The sequence below is a fragment of the Lytechinus pictus genome, chromosome 12 (genome assembly GCF_037042905.1).
Source record: "Lytechinus pictus isolate F3 Inbred chromosome 12, Lp3.0, whole genome shotgun sequence".
In the NCBI taxonomy this organism is placed as follows: domain Eukaryota; kingdom Metazoa; phylum Echinodermata; class Echinoidea; order Temnopleuroida; family Toxopneustidae; genus Lytechinus; species Lytechinus pictus.
The window spans coordinates 5536881-5557766 of NC_087256.1; the positions used below are offsets into that span (position 1 = coordinate 5536881).

The window sequence follows — 20886 nt, forward strand, 5'->3', positions numbered from 1 at the left end:
AGATGCCCCAGATCAATGGTGCCTTATCGGGAAAGCTGTTGTGTACGTCATAAAAGGATTATCATAAGAACATACAGATATCAATAAGATGATTATGGTATTAGCTGGTGTCTTCCTTGTGCAATTGCACGTGAAATATTAATTGATAGACCCAGCTCTTGTGCACTGATCTCTTCACATGAATGTGAAGCTAGCAACAAAATCATTAGTAACACTTATTTTAAGTTTCTTTTGAATCTGCAGTTTTATCTTAAATAGCATTTTTATTTGCTGTTATTTCATTTTCTCGCTTTCCGATTCTTTGTAATTAGTTAAAAGCATAGCTCACATCTGTACGGTCGGTTATGAATACTTTATATTTGTAATTTTTATAATGTGAATATTCTTAAATGTACCTTTGAAGATTTTGATAATTGCCCCCCCCCCTCAGTTACTGTTTACTTTGCAAATGAATGGACACTGATATTGCTCCTACAACGACTGGTTAACGGTTAATATCATGAGTGATTAAAGGTATTGTTTAACTTTGTGAGCAGCCGATTTAAAAAATTCTCAAACCAAGATGAAACATGTGTACAAGTACATGTATTAGAACTAATAAACCCTGAAAACAACCATTATTGAGAATGAAAAGCTAAAACTACAAGGCAAACCCCGATTTTGTAAATAGGCGTCGTATAGACGCCTAAATAGTACACATAAGTGTATGGGATGAAGTTAAGATGGTCTTTTCGGTCACTTTATATTTCAATATTTGAAGCACTAAATAATTATTTTCGAACGCAATTTTTTCTGAGCTTCATTTTTGTAACATATCACAGACACAGGTGACAAGTATGACCTTCTAGCTCAGATTTTTAAAAAAGTCAAACCAATGTTAACCAATCACTTTAATGCATAATAATAATCTTTTAATATTTTATGCAAATGTGGCCTTATACCCCACATTCTGACATGCAAAATAGTAGACGGAAGCAGGGCATTAACAAAGGCACAACAGGTGGCTTGTACTACATGTACTTATCTAAATATATAAATACAGAGAGACACGGAAAGAGAGAGAAAGAGGGGGTAGAGTGAGAAAAAAATATACCTATTATTCACGTTATATTATAGACCTATTGTAATATATCATATTTTATTGTACAGTACATGTATATTTATCAGTATATTATACTATATCATATCATATTATATTATATTATATCATATCATATTACATTATATCACAAAACATGAGAAATAATATACAGAAAACGTAAAATAATAATAATCTGAAATAGCTTTCATGGTTTTCATGATAAATACAATTCATGTAAATTTGAAACTTGAAAACCAAGCCAAGTTTATATCATTCTCGTAATCTTTCGAGTTATTTACCCTTAAACTGGGAGATAATTTGAGTTTAGCATTTCGTTTCTTTTTCATCGTTATGAGTTGAATGTCTGAAATAATATACATATATATTTGTTATATATCTTATCCAGAACAATTACAAAAATATAACAAAATAACATTTGGTTCCACATTTCACTTTTGTGCGTGTGTAAGTGTGAGTTGATTTGTGTATGTCTCCATTCTCCCTTGCTTTTTCATTTGCATACAATTTGCACTAGTATTTTCAGAGCAAATATTTTCAGTGTTGCATGGTCCTACTCATCCCACCGCTGCCACCATTAATCCGGGACCTTGAATAAGTTTACTATTCCGATTTAATCGTATCGTTGTGTTGCCTTAGTGAAAAAATGATTCATGTAGAACACCCCCAGACATTGAATAGCTAATCTAATCACATTATCAATATCTATTTGTATTCATAATAAATATATGACGTAGGCCTACCACATTTTTTCTGAGAAAACATTGGTCCGGGGCATCTATATAAGACGATGGCAGTACATGGATCTACATTGGTTCCAGTTTCCAGACCAACGTACCAAGACAACGACGGTGAGTTTATGCTACAATTCATCTTACATATTTGTTACTACGTCATCAGGTTAATCAAATTTAAAAATCATTGATGGGATCTTCATTTTCATTGAGAAGAAGAAAATCAGAAAAGCAGTATTTTCATGCTACATTTTTGTTTATAAGGTTTTCTCTCAAAGTGAGTTTGATAGACCACGTTAGAAGTTTGAACCAAACTCAGCAAGAAATTCTCAACACAATCAAGTTAGTTCATTCATTGCGTTTGAAATTCTAAACGATGGTCAAGAAGTAGTTAATTTCCAAAATGTTTTCTATTATGATTCCAATTTGTTATTAATACTGACATTACTGACGAAAATGATATTAGGATTGGTCTTGTATCCAAAAGATACTATCGGCCTTAGATGTCAGAATTCAAGGCTGAAATTGCATAGCACGCTTGATTCAAATACAGTACGGATTTTTCCATATCTATTCTTTTTTATAATGATCACTCAATGATACGAAGAGTGATGTTTAAAATGCGAATAACTGTTATATTTGAAATTTCGTAATAAGAAAATGCATTGGAGTGTGTGTTTCTTCCCTTTTCCAGTGATGCAATAGTCCCTTTCAGATCAGACGTCGAAAATTTATCTTGTATAAAATTGATTATAAATATATATTAATTATTGTGATACTTGTTGATATTTACTGTATTCATTCAAATTAATTTGATACGTTAGGATCGCCGTGTCTTTCAGAAGAGCAAGGGGAAAAGCCTTTAATGGGCAATGATTCTGATACGAGCCTGATCATAACAAATAATACTTACACTAAATGCTAATTCTTGTCATCAAGACACACTTATTTTCTAATGTTTTAACTATTATGAATTTCATTCCATCCATTAGACAATGCGTGGATTGATTGTATTTACCGCCCTTTTGGCTGTTGCCTATGGCATCGCTCCTCTTCAGCGTGCTAAGGAGAGCATCAAGGACAAGTACCTTGTCATGATCGATGTAAGTTTGTATTTTAGTTCGCATTTCGTGAATAAAAGTTTATACTATCCTTTAATTGAGACTAGGATGATATCTTTCACTGCTGAGCCCTATTATTCAGCAAGAAAAGAACTGTTTTAATATCTTGTCTTATAATTTTGATTATGGAATTAGTCTGAGATCCTTTTGGGGGCTCAACACCAACACCATTCCCATTCTCAATTTCTCATAGCACCTTGCTTTACAAACATAAACATCCACAACGTAAAAACCGTTATTATTTAAAAACACATGTATACTGTAAACTAATTTAAACAGGAAACAATATTTAAAGAAAGTTGCTTTCTATTATAGTCTGACTAAGAAACGATGTCTGCTGTCTTGAGAAACTCCGCATGTATGAAAGTTTGCCTATCAACTTTAAAGTTAGTAAAAACCTCGAAATTACATTCCGATCTGTTCCGATTATCCCCAATATAATTACGTTTCTCTTCACTCTAGCATTTATCAAACACGAACATGCATATATTTGTTCCCATTATTTCAGGACAACTTCGACGTAAGTGAGTTCGGTGCCCGTCTTTCTTCAGCTTTCTCAACCCGCCGTTTCAGGCTTGCCAAGATCCTCAAGACTTTCAAGAACATGCAGACCCTTTCCCTTGAGCTCAGCGAGGATGCTGTCGAATTCGTAAGTATAGTCTGCAATGGATGTTTGACCACCAACAGCATAAACAGTTAATTTTGAAAATGGTCGTTGTACAGATTTGAATTCGAGAAAAACGTTGAAACAAGCAGCCATTTTACAATTCAAGTCCATTTATCTAATCTCTATAGATGAATTTGATGAGGAAGGTGTTAGGTCCTGGCGTAGAGAATGCCAAGATGGGATATGTGATATTTTCACAAAATACTTCACCTTTGACTATGACTGAAATAAAATAGACCTCACTTGGCAATATGTGCCTCACATCGCTTTGGCCAAAAAAGCTATGAAAATCAACCCACCACGTATATCTATCAAATGAATATCTTTATAAGCTCTCGAAAGATCTGAACTGACAGATTCTTTTTTTTTTTTGGGGGGGGTGAAGGATTTGGGAGGATCAGTATGTCACTTGTTAACCGCATGAGACCCTGAAGGCTAATAGAAATGACTGCAGAATTTTTAAAGGCATAAATTAATTGATTCAATCGATATTTTTTATTACTGTAAGAACATCTTTGACTTATTTTACAGCTCCGCAGGTTTGATGGAGTAGTACACGTTGAGGAGGATGGTGTTGTCCGTACTCAGGCCGTCGCTTCATGGGGTCTTGACCGTATTGACCAGAGGAATCTTCCTCTTGATGGCTCATACAACCCAATGAGTAAGATTCAAAGAAAATTATAATCGACATTTTTTGGGTAAAAAAGAAATCCACCTTTCAGTCTGATATGAAAGGATCAGATGGCATGGGAAAGGCGTCAAGCTATATGATTTCTTTAATTGTATATGTAAACGGTTCGATAATTTTCGAGCTTTAGTATTCCCAAATTCCCCAGCATGTCTAAAAAAAAATGTACGAATCTTAATCTTTGACTAAACTGAGAACACTCACCGTTAATGTGGCGAGTGTCTTTTGCACTGAAGGCAATTTGAGAATGTAATATCTCAAAATAGAAAGTCACACGGTCAAATGAATCCTATTTATTCATTTACAGACTCTGGTGCTGGTGTGAATGTGTACGTGATCGATACCGGTGTATGGCCCACTCACAACGACTTCGGAGGCCGTGCTGTCGCTGCTTACGATGCCATCGGCAACAACAATGTTAGTTCCATGTTGCAGCAATATTGTTCCTATATTGTTTCCCTGGCGCACTTGAAACATTTATCGTACAATTCGTCATTTTTTATTCTCAGTTTAGAGGGGACGTTTCCCATTGTAGTATTTTTTACAGGCTCCCCTGAAAGAATGGTTTTCTTTTTTTAAACTAGAGCTACAAAGGTTAACAATATATACAAAAGTACCTATGATTGGCGCCAATTACGAAATCGCTCAACAGCCCAAGTGGTCGAAGCGAATCCTTTAACATGAATTTTCGTAATTTTGTTCTAGAAGTATTGCGTAAGCAGAAATATGGTTTATCATATTGATCACCTCAAACATTATCAAAACTTCTGCCCCAATCTTATAGGGAGTTGACTGCAATGGTCACGGTACCCACTGCGCAGGAACCGTTGGTGGAACCAACTACGGAGTCGCCAAGAGTTCCAACATCTACGGAATCCGTGTTCTCGGATGTCTTGGATCCGGATCAAACTCTGGAATCATCGACGGTAATTACATCATGTGATTTATAAGAAGTGTGAAATGAACCATTAAGCTTGTTACGGAATAAACTACTTTCATATCCACTGTAGATATCGTCAATGGACCTCCTTGATATCAGTTTTATAACCTTTGACATATCTTAAACTGTCATTGCAGGAATGGACTGGGTTGTCTCTAACGGACGTCGTCCAGGAGTTGTCTCCATGTCTCTTGGAGGTGGTGCCTCCAGCACCACTGATTCTGCTGTCAAGCGCATGTACGATGCTGGATTCACTGTCTCCGTCGCCGCTGGTAACAGTGATGAGGATGCTTGTGGAACCTCCCCAGCCAGGTCTGGATATGTAAGTATTCACCAAGTCATCATTCCATCAGCAATTATTTTCTTAGTCTTTAGTATGATTTCAGTCAATCTTTTCAGATGATACTATTTCGGTCATTATCGAGGGTTTTAAATTGCTTAGCATGATTATGTTTTTGTCCAATCCAGAATGTGACCCTTTAAAGCTTTTAATATGTAAAAAACAAAACTTTGAAAGAGCCAGAAGTACTACGTTTCGATGCTTTGCCTTTCAAGCTATCAGGGTATCAAATCAAAATTATTCGAATTATAGACTGATCATCTCCAGCATATCTATTGCTGCCAGACAGTCTATTCTAAATGCAGGATCAAATTAACCAAAACAGTAGGGTGCGAGTGACGATAACGCTCTCGCTGATTTCCACTCTAGGCCCTGACCGTTGGTGCCACCGATGATCGTGACGCCCGTGCCTCCTTCTCCAACTATGGCTCCTGCCTGAACATCTTCGGACCTGGAGTTGACATCACCTCTGCTTGGAAGGGATCTGACAGTGCTGTAAGCACCATCAGCGGTACCTCCATGGCCTGCCCACACGTCTCAGGTAAGTCGACTATTTGTATAAGGATGACAATGATGACTTTAATGACGGCAAAGCTTTTTGCCACAGGTCCTTGTAATACCAAGATATTCTGAAAGGGCACAAATGTGAATGATGAAATAAGTTGGTTGCTGTTAATACTCTGAGGGCGTCCTCCTAACTGCTTACACTGGGATTAAAAAGAAATGGACGACAGAGATAGGAGAAGAAATGGAATATGGGAAGGGGTAGGAGGAGAAGAAGATTACTATTTCACCTTTACATCTACAAGTGTCTTATATTTTGGAATAATTTTGTTTGATCAATGTACCTTTAATTTCATAGCACAATCTACAGGTTTATCTCTCGTCAATGAATGCTCATTGCATAACATGAGCACGCCACTCATCTCCTCCATATTTTTGGGGTGTTTTTTTTTCAGGAGTTGCTGCTCTTGTCCTTGCCGCCAGCCCAAGCATGTCACCATCTTCCGTTTACAGTTCAATCCTCAACAGCGCCACCAGCGGTAAGGTTAGCAACAGGGGATGGCTTTCACCAAACCTTCTCCTCTACACCAACTAAACTACATGCATGGCTGATATGACCTTTAGATGTCTCAGATGAATTATTATTGTCAAGATAAATTACATAGTATTATGACAGAATGATTTAATAAATAAACAATGAAAATTGAAGTACAAGTCTTTGATGGTCCTTTTATTTTATGTCGGCTACAACTGTTACATAATCATACAATGTTGGTTCTTGTGCGAGTGTAGTATTATTGTTTGTTTTCTTGTGAAGGTGTGGTGTGTGTGTGAGCATGTGTGTGGGTGAGGGTGTGTGTGTGTGGCCATAATGGGGGTGGGTGCGGGCTGTAATCAATATTAAAGTACGTGATCGTTATATTCTAGTTTTATGTATCTGTTTTTGTTTGTGTTTGATTTTTCATATTTGTTATTTTCAAAGTGATTTCCTACAGGAAAGAACAAAGTGGACCCAATGTAACCACAAAGCTATTAAAGGGGTACTCCGGGTTGAAAATATTTATATCTAAATAAATAGAGTAAAATTCACAGAGCGAAATGCAGAAAATGTAATTAAAATCTGATATCAAATAACGAAGTCATTGAATTTTAAAGTTGAGCAATATTTTGTGAAAACCGTAATATGCAAATAGACAAGAATATTCTAAAGGTGGGGTGATGATGTCATATCCCCACTTCCCTTTTCTTATGTTATTACATGAAATTATAATTGCTTCATTTTCTCATACATGTGTGAATGTTATGTCTCCTTTATAAAGAAATAAGTTGCAGCAATGAATATCTAATGCACTAAATCAGTTGTCAATAAAATCTTTTCAGTTCTTGGATGAAAAAATTGAATAAACCCTATTTCATATTATGAAATACCAAAGAACAAGTGGGGATATGACATCATCAGTTTGCTCATTGAATATTCATGAAGACATGCCTTGAACTGTTTTATCGGAATAATGAAAATATCTAAAATGCTTTAATTTTGTTATTCCTTGTCCTATTTTGATTAAATTTTCAACGTTTTGTTTGTATAATTTTTCTTTTCAAATCATTTTTTTAGCCTGGAGTACCCCTTTTATAACAATCTCCGAGGGAAATTTAAGGCAGTGATTTAGTGTTCTCACTGTGTCACAACGTTCTTTCTAGTAGGAAATCCATTTGAAAAAAAGGAAAGAGTATGTGACTAAAAAAAGGTCATCTTGATGTGCAGATATGATGAAGGGAGGGAAATTATTAAACTTTCTATATGGAGTCAGAAGACGAGTACAAAGGAGTTAAAGGGTGGGGGGGGGGGGGGGGGTTCAAAGCTAATACATTTTTCTTACAAAAATGAAAGGTATATACTTATAGAGGGGCGACTATATAAGCATTGAATATTTCAGAATCAAATCGCTTCCGTTTACTCATTTTATTTTGGGTACGATAATCTCTAAAGATTGAAATGATGGTATATTGTCTACAGCCTCAATATACTTTAAAGGGGGAGTGAACTGTATGTGGTCTCTCATTGACTGTGTGTTATAAGTACATAGTCTTCAAATATACGTTTTCAGATGTCTACTAATACTACAGAGAATAAATTGACCTATAATTGTATTTGTATAGAGAAACTAAAATGTTTTGAGAGGAAAAGTAATTGTTTTGCTACTTGGTAACATAATCATTGCGGTATAAATGTATGGAGTAGTTAATTAGCATGCTATCATTCAATTGGGTCTATATTACTAGACTACACTAGCATTGTGGTTCAGGAAACTGGCCAGGTATGAGTAGTTGAGGATTCGAGATGACGCTATTGGTTCGTATCTGCTTTAAATCAATTTTAAACCAAGTGCGTCTGTAATTTAAAGGGAAGACTATGGAAGCTTAAAAGTGCCACCCAGATGATTATAATCGTATATTCATGTCTACATCTCTTATGGAAAAGGATAAGATCTCGGATCTCGTTATGTCTACATCCCGTGGGAGAGATGACGAGATCTGAGATCTTGCCATCTGATCATCTCTCCCACAGGATGTAGACATGACGAGATCCAAGATCTTGCCATCTGATCATCTCTTCTAATGAAGACATGACGAGATCCAAGATCTTGCCATCCAACCATCTCTCACACGGGATGTAGACATGACGACATCCAAGATCTTATCATCTGATCATCTCTCACTAAAAATGTCCATAAATTAAATTATACGTCCAGTTAGCTATCTTATGAATGAATCCATCGTTCAAGGTGTCTTTCCAAAGAAATTGAAAATTGCTAAAGTTATTCCGTTACACAAAAAAGGTGATCGATCAAATCCTAATAACTACAGACCGATTTCTATTCTTTCTTGTTTATCGAAGGTTCTTGAAAGATTAATCCATAAACAGCTCGTACAACATTTGAATTGTAATAACATTATCACTTTGGACCAATCAGGCTTCCGTCCTAAACATTCTACCTCAACCGCCCTAATCAAAGTCACGGATGATTGGTTAATGGACCTTGATGATGGAAAATACACTGGTGCGGTCTTCATTGACCCCAAAAAAGCTTTTGATATGGTTAACATTCAATGTCTACTTGAAAAAACTTAAAAGAGCTGGGATTAAAGAAACAAATTTGAACTGGTTTCATAGCTACCTTTCAGACAGAAAAATTGTAACATGTATTCATAACCGCAACTCTGAAGAATTACCAATCAGGCAAGGGGTTCCTCAAGGATCGATACTAGGTCCGCTGCTTTTTATAATTTTTATTAATGATTTACCTACTATTTTCAAGTCATGCAACATCCATCTCTATACAGATGACACTGTGATTTACTTTTCTCATAAAGATCCCCACGTAGTTCAATCAACGTTAAATAGAGAGTTGCTCATTCTTGATAGATGGATAGACATTAATAGACTTAAACTTAATTATGACAAAACAATGTGCATGCTTTTTGGAAATAGACATATGCTAAAAAAAACACAATGGATTAGATTTAAGAATTGATGGTCATACCATCAAACAAGTATCTTCGCTGAAATACTTGGGTGTGTATATTGATTCAGAACTGAAATGGGATGTTCATGTTAACCACTTAAGTGAAAAGGTGGGTCATATGATCTCGTTCCTCCGTAGATTAAGTAAATTTATCAATAGGAATAGTTTGAAAATTATCTATCAGAGCGTTATACTACCCAACTTGGATTATGCTGATGTAATATGGCAATCTTCCTATGACAAATATACAGATCAGCTACAAAAGTTGCAAAATAGAGCTGGTAGAATTATCCTTAATATTAATAATCGGTCACATGTTTCTACTGACTCAAATTCATGAAATAATGGAATGGCAAACCCTGAAGTCTAGGCAAAACTTTCATATTCAAACAATGATGTTTAAGATCCTCCATGATTTGGCTCCCAAATATCTAACAAAATACATATTTTACACCTCAAGACCTTACCATTTTCGAAAAAATAATTTGTGCCTCCCCAAACCCAGAACTAATTATTGCAAACGCACATTTTTCTATAGGGGGACTAAGTTGTTTAACAGTATCCCAAATAATATTCGTAATTGTATGACCTTAAATTCTTTTAGATCAGCGTTGTCACATTTGAGACATTGATTTCTTTTTTTTTGGGGGGGGGGGTAGGAGTAAGCAAACTGATAGTGATTTTTTTTTTCTCTCTCCTTTCCTTTTTTCTTTCTTTCTTTTTTCTACCTTTTCTTTTCTTTCTTCCTTCATTTCCCTCTTTGGTCTTTTCTTTTCTGTTCTCATTTTCCGCTCCCTATGACTCTCTTTTTACTTGGTCCCCATGGAAGACCAGCTGCACATATAATTGGTGCAGCTGAATATGGGTTATCCAACCGTCTCCTGTCTTAAGTTTGATCTTTTAACTTTCTTAACATGTTTCAATCAATCATTTTTTTTCTTTTCTTTTCTTTTAATCAATGTTTAGAATTTATTTCATTATGTATGTGTATGTTACTCCTTGTATCTCTTGTATATATATTGTTATGTATTTTTTATGACGGAAATAAAACAAACAAACAAACAAACAAACACGGGATGAAGACATGACGAGATCTAATATCTTGTCATCTGATCATCTCTCACACGGGATGTAGACATGACGAGATCTAAGATCTTGTCATCTGATCATCTCTCACACGGGATGTAGACATGACGAGATCCAAGATCTTGTCATCTGATCATCTCTCACACGGGATGTAGACATGACGAGATCCAAGATCTTATCATCTGATCATCTCTCACACGGGATGAAGACATGACGAGATCTAAGATCTTGTCATCTGATCATCTCTCACACGGGATGTAGACATGACGAAATCCGAGCTCTCGTCATCTTATCCTTTCCCTAAGAGATGCAGACATCACGAGATGATTATATGAACATCTGGGTGGCACTTTTAAGCTTCCATAGGAGACTGAATCGCTTTGAATTAAAAACAGAGTATTACTTACAACAATCGTTACGCCCGATTGCCAATTTGATATAATGAATATCATAACAATTAAAACATAGTGTATTCAAGACTTCTGATTGTTCACTGTTTCATCATACGATAGATTAGAATGGCAATGAAAGTTAATATAAATAATTGAATGATGAGATCGAGACACGCATATTGTATTAAACTAAAGAACGATCCAGATCCTATGTTCCTCAGGTGTCCATATCCGTTCTGGAGGACATGTTTTATCCAGAATGCTACTCGTTTTCCAGGGGATTGCTGCTTCGACTTAAAGGTGCGTGACGCTCTCTGTGCATTCGTCTGAAAACTGTAAGAGAGGGAGAGAGAGAGAGAGAGAGAGAGAGGGGGGGGGGTCAGAGAGCAGGCTTATGTGAAATTGTCATTAACGGATCCACTACGATGAGATTTGAAAAAATTGAAATAAAATTCCCGTTGCCATTACCATGATTACGGAGGCTTTATAATGTCATCTACTTGACGAGATCGAGATAAAGTGATTTGCAAAGTCGACTAGATATAGTCTAGGACAGCGCTTCTCAACCGGTGGGCCGCGAAGCTCTCCCAGGTGGGCCGCGAGAAGCTCCAGAGAAGAAAGAAATAGGGGGAAAATTATAGTATATTAACATGTTCTATTTAATGTCCGAAAATGGTATGTTTGATCGGTCTCCGTGGGTCAAACAAAGCTAAAGGCACGCCTATAGGTAGCCTGTTGTGATGGTTTCGATCTAACTTTGATATGATCCTCAGGCCTCATTTGCATGCATATTGTGTATGTAGTTAATTATTTCCCATTCACCGGACCTTTGCAAATGCATTTATTTCTCAAACTGATTGCTTCGAATGTGCTTAATGAGAGCTTTAATATGTTCAAATTTCACGAAACATACTTTCACCAAAATGGACTGTGTTTTAAAGCGAAATGGTGAGGGAGGAATCAAATCTATTGTTGAAAAGTCCAAGGAGGTAACTAAGAAAATATGACCCTGAATAGTTTAAATTTGGATTTATCATAACTGCGCAGTGATGCAAAACCAAAAGCAATGTGTGTCGAATGTGCTGAAGTTATTGTCAAATAAGGCGCTTAAATCGTCAATGCTTCAGAGACATCTATTACCATGCAAACATAAAACATCAGAAGAGTGCAGGAAAGCCAAAAGAGTGTTTCGAGATGAAAAAGGCTGGATTTAATTCACAGCAGAACACTTGCGTACAGATAGGGGGGGGGCTCTTGGCCCCAGATATTTCATGACCAAGAAGAAAAAAAGAGAAAAGGAAAGAAAAGAAAAGAAAGGGAAAAGGGATAAGGTGAAATATGAGATTATTTTTTTAATATTGTGTCAAAAATCTATCACAAACTTAGATTTCTTTAATAAAAATGTCGAAATTGTTGCTTGCTCGCCATGCTCGCTCGCAACATTTTATCAATTGTACGCAATACGCCATATCAAGCCCCCTCAATTTTATTTGTTTGGCTCATTACGCCACTGCAGCAGAAGATCATAAAGTTATGCACTAATATGCTCCTTATAGTTGTCGAGACAATCTTTGAGTCGATCGAGAAGTCACATCCTTTTTTTTAAGTTTGGTAGGTGGGCCTCGAAAAAAATCTGAGAGTCAAAGTGGTCCTCGAGTAAAAAAAGGTTGAGATAATAATCTTGACTTACCAAACTTGTAAATTCACATGACAACAGGCCCGTCGGAACGAATTTAAAAGAGGTACCGTATGATTTGAAATTCATGAACATGACGCGTATCTCGCTAAAGAATAATAATGCGACAACAATTATTTCTTGGATATACTGTAATTGACCTGAAAAGGATCAACAATTTGCATAATTTATGAACATGGTATCTTACTCAATTGATAATGCTCAATTGATATATTCCCTGAAACTGGGCATTTTGTTGTAATCGTTATCGTGAACATGAAACGTATCTCCGAAACAAGCAAAATTTAACATAGTGGTAACACGAGTTGAAATGTGTGATATGTCCGTGGATATATTGACCTAAACAAGTGGAACGCCTCCGGCAGTCTCGCCTGCATTACGCAATGCGATATAGCAGCAGTGCTTCCTTTGAAAATAGCTAATGAATATTATTCACAGAAGAAAACACTTATATGATAATAAAATATTATTCCCATTGACCCAAAATGACCTTTGACCATGATCATGTAACCTAAGACATGTGCAAAACAATCATTCATACTTGATTATCCTTATGTCGATTTTTCATGAGCTAGATTCATAAACTTCCTTAGTTGTGATGCCAATTGAACACATATTCCCAACATGGCCAGAATTAATTGACCTTTAAATGACCTTTGACCATGATCTTGTGACCTAAGAAATGTGCAAAACAATCATTCATACTTGATTATCCTAGGCTTATGTCGATGTTTCATAAGCTAGATTCATAAGCTTCCGTAGTTATGATGCCAATTCAACACATATTCCCAACATGGCCAAAGTTCGTTGACCCTAAGTGACCTTTGACCTTGGTCATGTGACCTGAAACTCGCACATGATATTCAAGGATACATGGTTACTCTTATGTCCAAGTTTCATGAACTAGATCCATAAACTTTTAAAGTTATGAAGCCAACTCAACACATATTCCCAACATGGCCAAAGTTCGTTGACCCTAAGTGACCTTTGACCTTAATCATGTGACCTGAAACTCAGGCAGGATCTTCAGTGATACACTATTACCCTTATGTTTACGTTTTATGAACTAGGTCTATATACTTTTGAAGTTATGACAACATTTCAAAAACTTAACCTTGGTTAAGATTTCGACATTGATTCCCCCAACATGGTCTTAGTTCATTGACCCTAAATGACCTTTGACCTTGATCATGTGACCCGAAACACATGCAGGATGTTTAGTAATACTTGATTAACCTTATGTTCAAGTTTCATGAACTAGGTCTATATACTTTTTAAGTTATGATGACATTTCAAAAACTTAACCTGGGTTAAGATTTCAATGTTGACGACGCCGTCGCCGTCGGAAAAGCGGCGCCTATAGTCTCGCTCTGCTATGCAGGCGAGACAAAAAGGGAAATTCTAATTAAGCACAATTTGTAATCATGAAGATGAAATATATCTCGGGAACTTGAAACTCAGGTAGGATGTAATGCTTGATAAACCTTATTATCCAAGTTTCATGAACTAGGTCCATATATTTTTTAAGTTATGATGACATTTCAAAAACTTAACCTTAGGTTAAGATCAATGGATCAATGGTGCCTTATGAGGAAAGCTGTTGTGTACGTCATCAAAGGATTATCATAAGAACATACAGATATCAATAAGATGATTATGGTATTAGCTGGTGTCTTCCTTGTGCAATTGCACGTGAAATATTAATTGATAGACCTAGCTCTTGTACAATGATAATATATATTGATCTCTTCACATGAATGTGAAGCTAGCAACAAAATCATTAGTAACACTTATTTCAAGTTTCTTTTGAAACTTCAGTTTTATCTTAAATAACATTCTTATTTAATTTTCTCGCTTTCCGATGCTTTGTAACTAGTTAAAAGCAAAGCTCACATCGGTACGGTCGGTTATGAATACTTTAAATTTATAATTTTTATAATGTGAATATTCTTAAATGTACATTTGAAGATTTTGGTCATTGCCCCCCCCCCCCCCCCCCCCAGTGACTGTTTACTTTGCAAATGAATGGACACTGATATTGCTCCTACAACGACTGGTTAACGGTTAATATCATGAGTGATTAATGCATAATTATAATCTTTTAATATATTATGCAAATATGGCCTTACACCCCACATTCTGACATCCGAAATAGCAGACGGAAGCAGGGCATTAACAAAGGCACAACAGGTGGCTTGTACCACATGCACTTATCTAAATATGTAAATACAGAGAGACACGGAAAGAGAGAGAGAGGGGGGCAGAGTGAGAAAAAAATATACCTATTATTCATGTTATATTATAGACCTATTGTAATATATCATATTTTATTGTACAGTACATGTATTATATTATATTATATTATATCATATTATATTATATCATATTATATTATATTATATCATATCATAACATATTTTATCATATCACATTACATTATATCACAAAACGTGACAAATAATATACAGAAAACGTAGAATAATTGGTTTATAATCTGAAATAGCTTCCATGGTTTTCATGATAATACAATTCATGTAAATTTGAAACTTGAAAACCAAGCCAAGTTTATATTATTCTCGTAATCTTTCGAGTTATTTTCCCTTAAACTGGGAAATAATTTGAGTTTAACATTTCATTCTTTTTCATCGTTATGAGTTGAATGTCTGAAATAATATACATATATATTTTTACATAAAAAATATAACAAAATAACATTTGGTTCCGCAATTCACTCTTGTGCGTGTGTAAGTGTGAGTGATGGTGTGTTGGTTTGTGTATGTCTCCATTCTCCCTTGCTTTTTCATTTGCATACAATCTGCACTAGTTTTTTCATCCCACCGCTGCCACCATTAGTCCGGGACCTTGAATAAGTTTACAATTCCGATTTAATCGTATCGTTGTGTTGCCTTAGTGAAAAAAAATGATTCATGTAGAACACCACCAGACATCGAATAGCTAATCTAATCACATTATCAAAATCTATTTGCATTCATGATAAATATTATATGACGTAGGCCTACCACATCATTTTTTCTGAGAAAACATTGGTCCGGGGCATCTATATAAGACGATGGCAGTACATGGATCTACATTGGTTCCAGTTTCCAGACCAACGTACCATTAGACAACGACGGTGAGTTTATGCTACAATTTATCTTACATATTTGTTACTATTTCATCAGGTTAATCAAAGTTAAAAATCATTGATGGGACCTTTGTTTTCATTGAGAAGAAAATCAGAAAAGCAGTATTTTCATGCCACACTTTTGTTATAAGGTTTTCTCTCAAAGTGAGTTTGATAGACCACGTTAGAAGTTTGAACCAAACTCAACAAGAAATTCTTAACACAATCATGTTAGTTCATCCATTGCATTTGAAATTCTAAACGGTGGTCAAGAAGTAGTTAATTTCCAAAATATTTTCTATTATGATTCCTATTTTTTGTTAATACTGACATTACTGACGCAAATGATATTAGAATTAGTCTTGTATCCAAAAGATACTATCGGCCTAGATGTCAGAATTCAAGGGCTAAAATCGCGTAAAATTCTTGATTCAAATATAGTACGGATTTGTCCATAATTATTCCTTTTTTTTTTAAATGATCACTCAATGATACGAAAAGTGATGTTGCAAAATGCGAAAAACTGTAATATTTGAAATTTCGTCATAAGAAAATGCATTGGAGTGTGTGTTTCTTCCCTTTTCCAGTGATGCAACAGTCCCTTTCAGATCAGACGTCGAAATTTTATCTTGTATAAAATTGATTACAAATATATATTAATTATTGTGTTACTTGTTGATATTTACTGTATTCATTCAAATTAATTTGATACGTTAGGATTGCCGTGTCTTTTAGAAGAGCTAGGTGAAAAGCCTTTAATGGGCGATGATTCTGATACGAGCCTGATCATGACGAATAATACTTGCACTAAGGCTAATTCTTGTCATCAATATAAACATAATTCATAATGTTTTAACTATTATGAAATTTCCTTCCATTAGACAATGCGTGGATTGATTGTATTTACCGCCCTTTTGGCTGTTGCCTATGGCATCGCTCCTCTTCAGCGTGCTAAGGAGAGCATCAAGGACAAGTACCTTGTCATGATCGATGTAAGTTTGCATTTAATTTCGCATTTCGTGAATAAAAGTTTCTACTATCCTTTAATTGAGACTAGGATGATATCTTCACTGTTGAGCCCTATTATTCAGCAAGAGAAGAATCGTTTTAATATCTTGTCTTATAATTTTGATGTTGGAATTAGTCTGAGATCCTTTTGAGGGGCTCGACACCGCGCAACGCCATTCCCATTCTCAATTTCTCATAGCATATTTACAAATATAAATATCCATAACGTTATTACTAATATTATTTAAAAACTCATGTTCAATGTAAATTATTTAAAGTAGGAAACAATATTTAAAAAAATTGCTTTAGATTATAGTTTGACTGAGAAACGATGTCTGCTGTCTTGATAAACTCCGCATGTATATGAAGTTTGCCTATAAAATTTAAAGTTGGTAAAACCTCGAAATTACATTCCGATCTGTTCCGATTATCCCCAATATAGTTACGTTTCTCTTCACTCTAGCAGTTATCAAACACGTACATGCATATATTTGTTCCCATTATTTCAGGACAATATCGACGTTAGTGAGTTTGGTGCCCGTCTTTCTTCAGCTTTCTCATCCCGCACTTTCAGGCTTGCCAAGATCCTCAAGACTTTCAAGAACATGCATACCCTCTCTCTTGAGCTCAGCGAGGATGCTGTCGAATTCGTAAGTATACAGTCTGCAATGGATGTTTCGACCACAAAAACACTTAATTTTGAATATGGTCAATGTCCAAATTTTAATTCGAGAAAATCGTTGAAACAAGGGGCCAGTTTACAATTCAAGTCCATTTATCTAATCCCTAGATGGATTTGACGTGGAAGGTGTTAGGTCCTGGCGTAGAGAATGCCAAGATGGGATATGTGATATTTTCACAAAATACTTCACCTTTGACTATGACCGAAATAAAATAGACCTAACTAGGCCATATGTGCCTTACTTCGCTTTGGCCAAAAAAGCTATAAAAACAACCAACCACATATATTTATCAATTGAGTATCTTTATAAGCTCTCGTAAAAATGTGACCTGACAGATTCTTTGGGGGGGGGGGGTGAAGGATTTGGGAGGATCAGTATGTCACTTGTTAACCGCATGAGACCATGAAGGCTATTTCTTTTTGGTTAAGCCTACCTTTCAACTAGGCATCCAGGCCGGAGACATTTCTTTCAAGGAGCAGGCCTTAAATGTTAGTTTCACACACAAAACATGACTGCAGAAGTTTTAAAGGCTTAAATTAATTGATTCAATCTATATTTTTATTACTATAAGAACTTCTTTGACTTATTTTACAGCTCCGCAGGTTCGATGGAGTCGTACACGTTGAGGAGGATGGTGTTGTCCGTACTCAGGCCGTCGCTTCATGGGGTCTTGACCGTATTGACCAGAGGAATCTTCCTCTTGATGGCTCATACAACCCAATGAGTAAGATTCAAAGAAAATTATAATCGACATTTTTTTGGTAAATAAGAAAGCCACCTTTCAGGTGAAATTGATTAGATGGCACGGGAAAGGCGTTAAGAAAACCATGAGCGTTAGGATTTAACTGATTTCTTTAAATGTATATGTAAACAGTTTGATAATTTTCGAGCTCTAGTATTCACAACTTCCCTTATTTAATATGTCTAGAAAAATGTACGAATCTTAATCTTTGACTAAACTGAGAACACTCACCGTTAATGTAGCGAGCGCTTTTTTCACTGAAGGCAATTTAAGAATGTAATATCTCAAAATAGAAAGTCACATGGTCAAATGAATCCTATTTATTCATTTACAGACTCTGGTGCTGGTGTGAATGTGTACGTGATCGATACCGGTGTATGGCCCACTCACAACGACTTCGGAGGCCGTGCTGTCGCTGCTTACGATGCTATCGGCAACAACAATGTTAGTTCCACGTTGCAGCAATATTGTTCCTATATTGTTTCCCTGACGCACTTGATACATTTATCGTACAATTCGTCATTTTTTATTCTTAGTTTAGAGGGGACGTTTCCCATTGTAGTATTTTTTTACAGGCTCCCCTGTAAGAATGGTTTTCTTTTTTTAAACTAGAGCTACAAAGGTTAGCAATATATACAAAAGTACCTATGAATGGCGCCAATTACGAAATCACTCAACAGCCCAAGTGGTCGAAGCGAATCCTTTAACATGAATTTTAGTAATTTTTGTTCTAGAAGTATTGCATATCATATTGATCACCTCAAACATTATCAAAACTTCTGCCCCAATCTTATAGGGAGTTGACTGCAATGGTCACGGTACCCACTGCGCAGGAACCGTTGGTGGAACCAACTACGGAGTCGCCAAGAGTTCCAACATCTACGGAATCCGTGTTCTCGGATGTCTTGGATCCGGATCAAACTCTGGAATCATCGACGGTAATTACATCATGTGATTTATAAGAAGTGTGAAATGAACCATTAAGCTTGTTACGGAATAAACTACTTTCATATCCACTGTAGATATCATCAATGGACCACCTTGATATAAGTTTTATAACCTTTGGCATGTCTTAAACTGTCATTGTAGGAATGGATTGGGTTGTCTCTAACGGTCGTCGTCCAGGAGTTGTGTCCATGTCTCTTGGAGGTGGTGCCTCCAGCACCACTGATTCTGCTGTCAGGCGCATGTACGATGCTGGCTTCACTGTCTCCGTCGCCGCTGGTAACAGTGATGAGGATGCTTGTGGAACCTCCCCAGCCAGGTCTGGATATGTAAGTATTCATCAAGTCATCATTCAATCAGCAATTGTTTTCTTAGTCTTTAGTATGATTTCAGTCAATCTTTTCAGATGGTACTATTTCGGTCATCATCGAGGGTTTTAAATTGCTTAGCATGATTATGTTTTTGTCCAATCCAGAATGTGACCCTTTGAAGCTTTTAATATGTAAAAAATAAAACTTTGAAAGAGCCAGAAATACTACGTTTCGATGCTTTGCCTTTCAAGCTATCAGGGTATCAAATCAAAATTATTCGAATTATAGACTGATCATCTCCAGCATATCTATTGCTGCCAGACAGTCTATTCTAAATGCAGGATCAAATTAACCAAAACAGTAGGGTGCGAGTGACGATAACGGTCTCGCTGATTTCCACTCTAGGCCCTTACCGTTGGTGCCACCGATGACAGTGATGCCCGTGCCTACTTCTCCAACTATGGCTCCTGCTTGAACATCTTCGGACCTGGAGTTGACATCACCTCTGCCTGGAAGGGATCTGACAGTGCCATCAGCACCATCAGTGGTACCTCAATGGCCTGCCCACACGTCTCAGGTAAATGGACTATTTGTACATGTTTTATAATGATGACTTTAATGACGGCCCGAATGACGGCAAAGCTTTTTGCCACAGGTCCTTGTGATACCCAGATATTCTGAAAGGGCACAAATGTGATAAATTATTCACTGAATGATGAAATAAGTTGGTTGCTGTTAACACTTTGAGGGAGTCCTCTTAACTGCATACACCGGGAGTTGGAAAAAAATGGACGACAGAGATAGGAGAGGGAGAGGAAATGGAATATGGGAAGGGGTAAGAGCAGAAGAAGAATATCTCACCCTTACATCAACCAGTGTCTTGTATTTTGGAATAACTTTGTTTGATCAATGTACCTTTAATTTCATAGCACAATCTAGAGGTATATCTCTGTTCAATGAATACTTATTGCATAAAATGAGCATGCCACTCATCTTCATATATTTTTGTGTGATTTTTTTCCAGGAGTTGCTGCTCTTATCCTTGCCGCCAGCCCAAGCATGTCACCATCTTCCGTCTACAGTTCAATCCTCAACAGCGCCACCAGCGGTAAGGTTAGCAACAGGGGATGGCTTTCACCAAACCTTCTCCTCTACACCAACTGAACTACATGCATGGCTGACATGACCTTAAGATGTCTCAGATGAATTATTATTGTTAAGAGAAATTACATAGTATTATGACAGAATAATTTAATAAAGTTAACACTGAAAATTGAAG

General features: G+C 36.3%; 2 protein-coding genes across 2 annotated transcripts; both read left to right on the plus strand.

The window, feature by feature from the left end:
* The first annotated feature begins 1061 nt into the window (after positions 1-1061).
* LOC129272867 (aqualysin-1-like) lies at positions 1062-6801 on the plus strand. Its single transcript, XM_054909957.2, has 10 exons — positions 1062-1123; positions 1837-1950; positions 2826-2936; positions 3463-3603; positions 4153-4282; positions 4617-4726; positions 5094-5235; positions 5387-5571; positions 5959-6130; positions 6549-6801. The coding sequence occupies exons 2-10, from the start codon at positions 1900-1902 to the stop codon at positions 6686-6688; spliced, it is 1182 nt and encodes a 393-aa protein (XP_054765932.2). The 5' UTR covers positions 1062-1123; positions 1837-1899; the 3' UTR covers positions 6689-6801.
* An 8958-nt stretch (positions 6802-15759) lies between these two features.
* Positions 15760-20885, plus strand: LOC129273425 (aqualysin-1-like). Its single transcript, XM_064107686.1, has 9 exons — positions 15760-15927; positions 16800-16910; positions 17436-17576; positions 18204-18333; positions 18686-18795; positions 19148-19289; positions 19441-19625; positions 20013-20184; positions 20632-20885. Exons 2-9 carry the CDS (start codon positions 16803-16805, stop codon positions 20769-20771), a joined length of 1128 nt encoding a protein of 375 aa, XP_063963756.1. The 5' UTR covers positions 15760-15927; positions 16800-16802; the 3' UTR covers positions 20772-20885.
* The last annotated feature ends 1 nt before the right edge of the window (position 20886 follows it).

Coding starts and splice junctions, on each gene's coding strand:
- LOC129272867 (XM_054909957.2), top strand. CDS start 1,900: ATGGATCTACATTGGTTCCAGTTTCCAGACCAACGTACCAAGACAACG. Junction 3,604..4,152: donor GCGAGGATGCTGTCGAATTC/GTAAGTATAGTC, acceptor CTTATTTTACAG/CTCCGCAGGTTTGATGGAGT. Junction 5,572..5,958: donor CCCCAGCCAGGTCTGGATAT/GTAAGTATTCAC, acceptor TTTCCACTCTAG/GCCCTGACCGTTGGTGCCAC.
- LOC129273425 (XM_064107686.1), top strand. CDS start 16,803: ATGCGTGGATTGATTGTATTTACCGCCCTTTTGGCTGTTGCCTATGGC. Junction 16,911..17,435: donor AGTACCTTGTCATGATCGAT/GTAAGTTTGCAT, acceptor CCATTATTTCAG/GACAATATCGACGTTAGTGA. Junction 20,185..20,631: donor GGCCTGCCCACACGTCTCAG/GTAAATGGACTA, acceptor ATTTTTTTCCAG/GAGTTGCTGCTCTTATCCTT.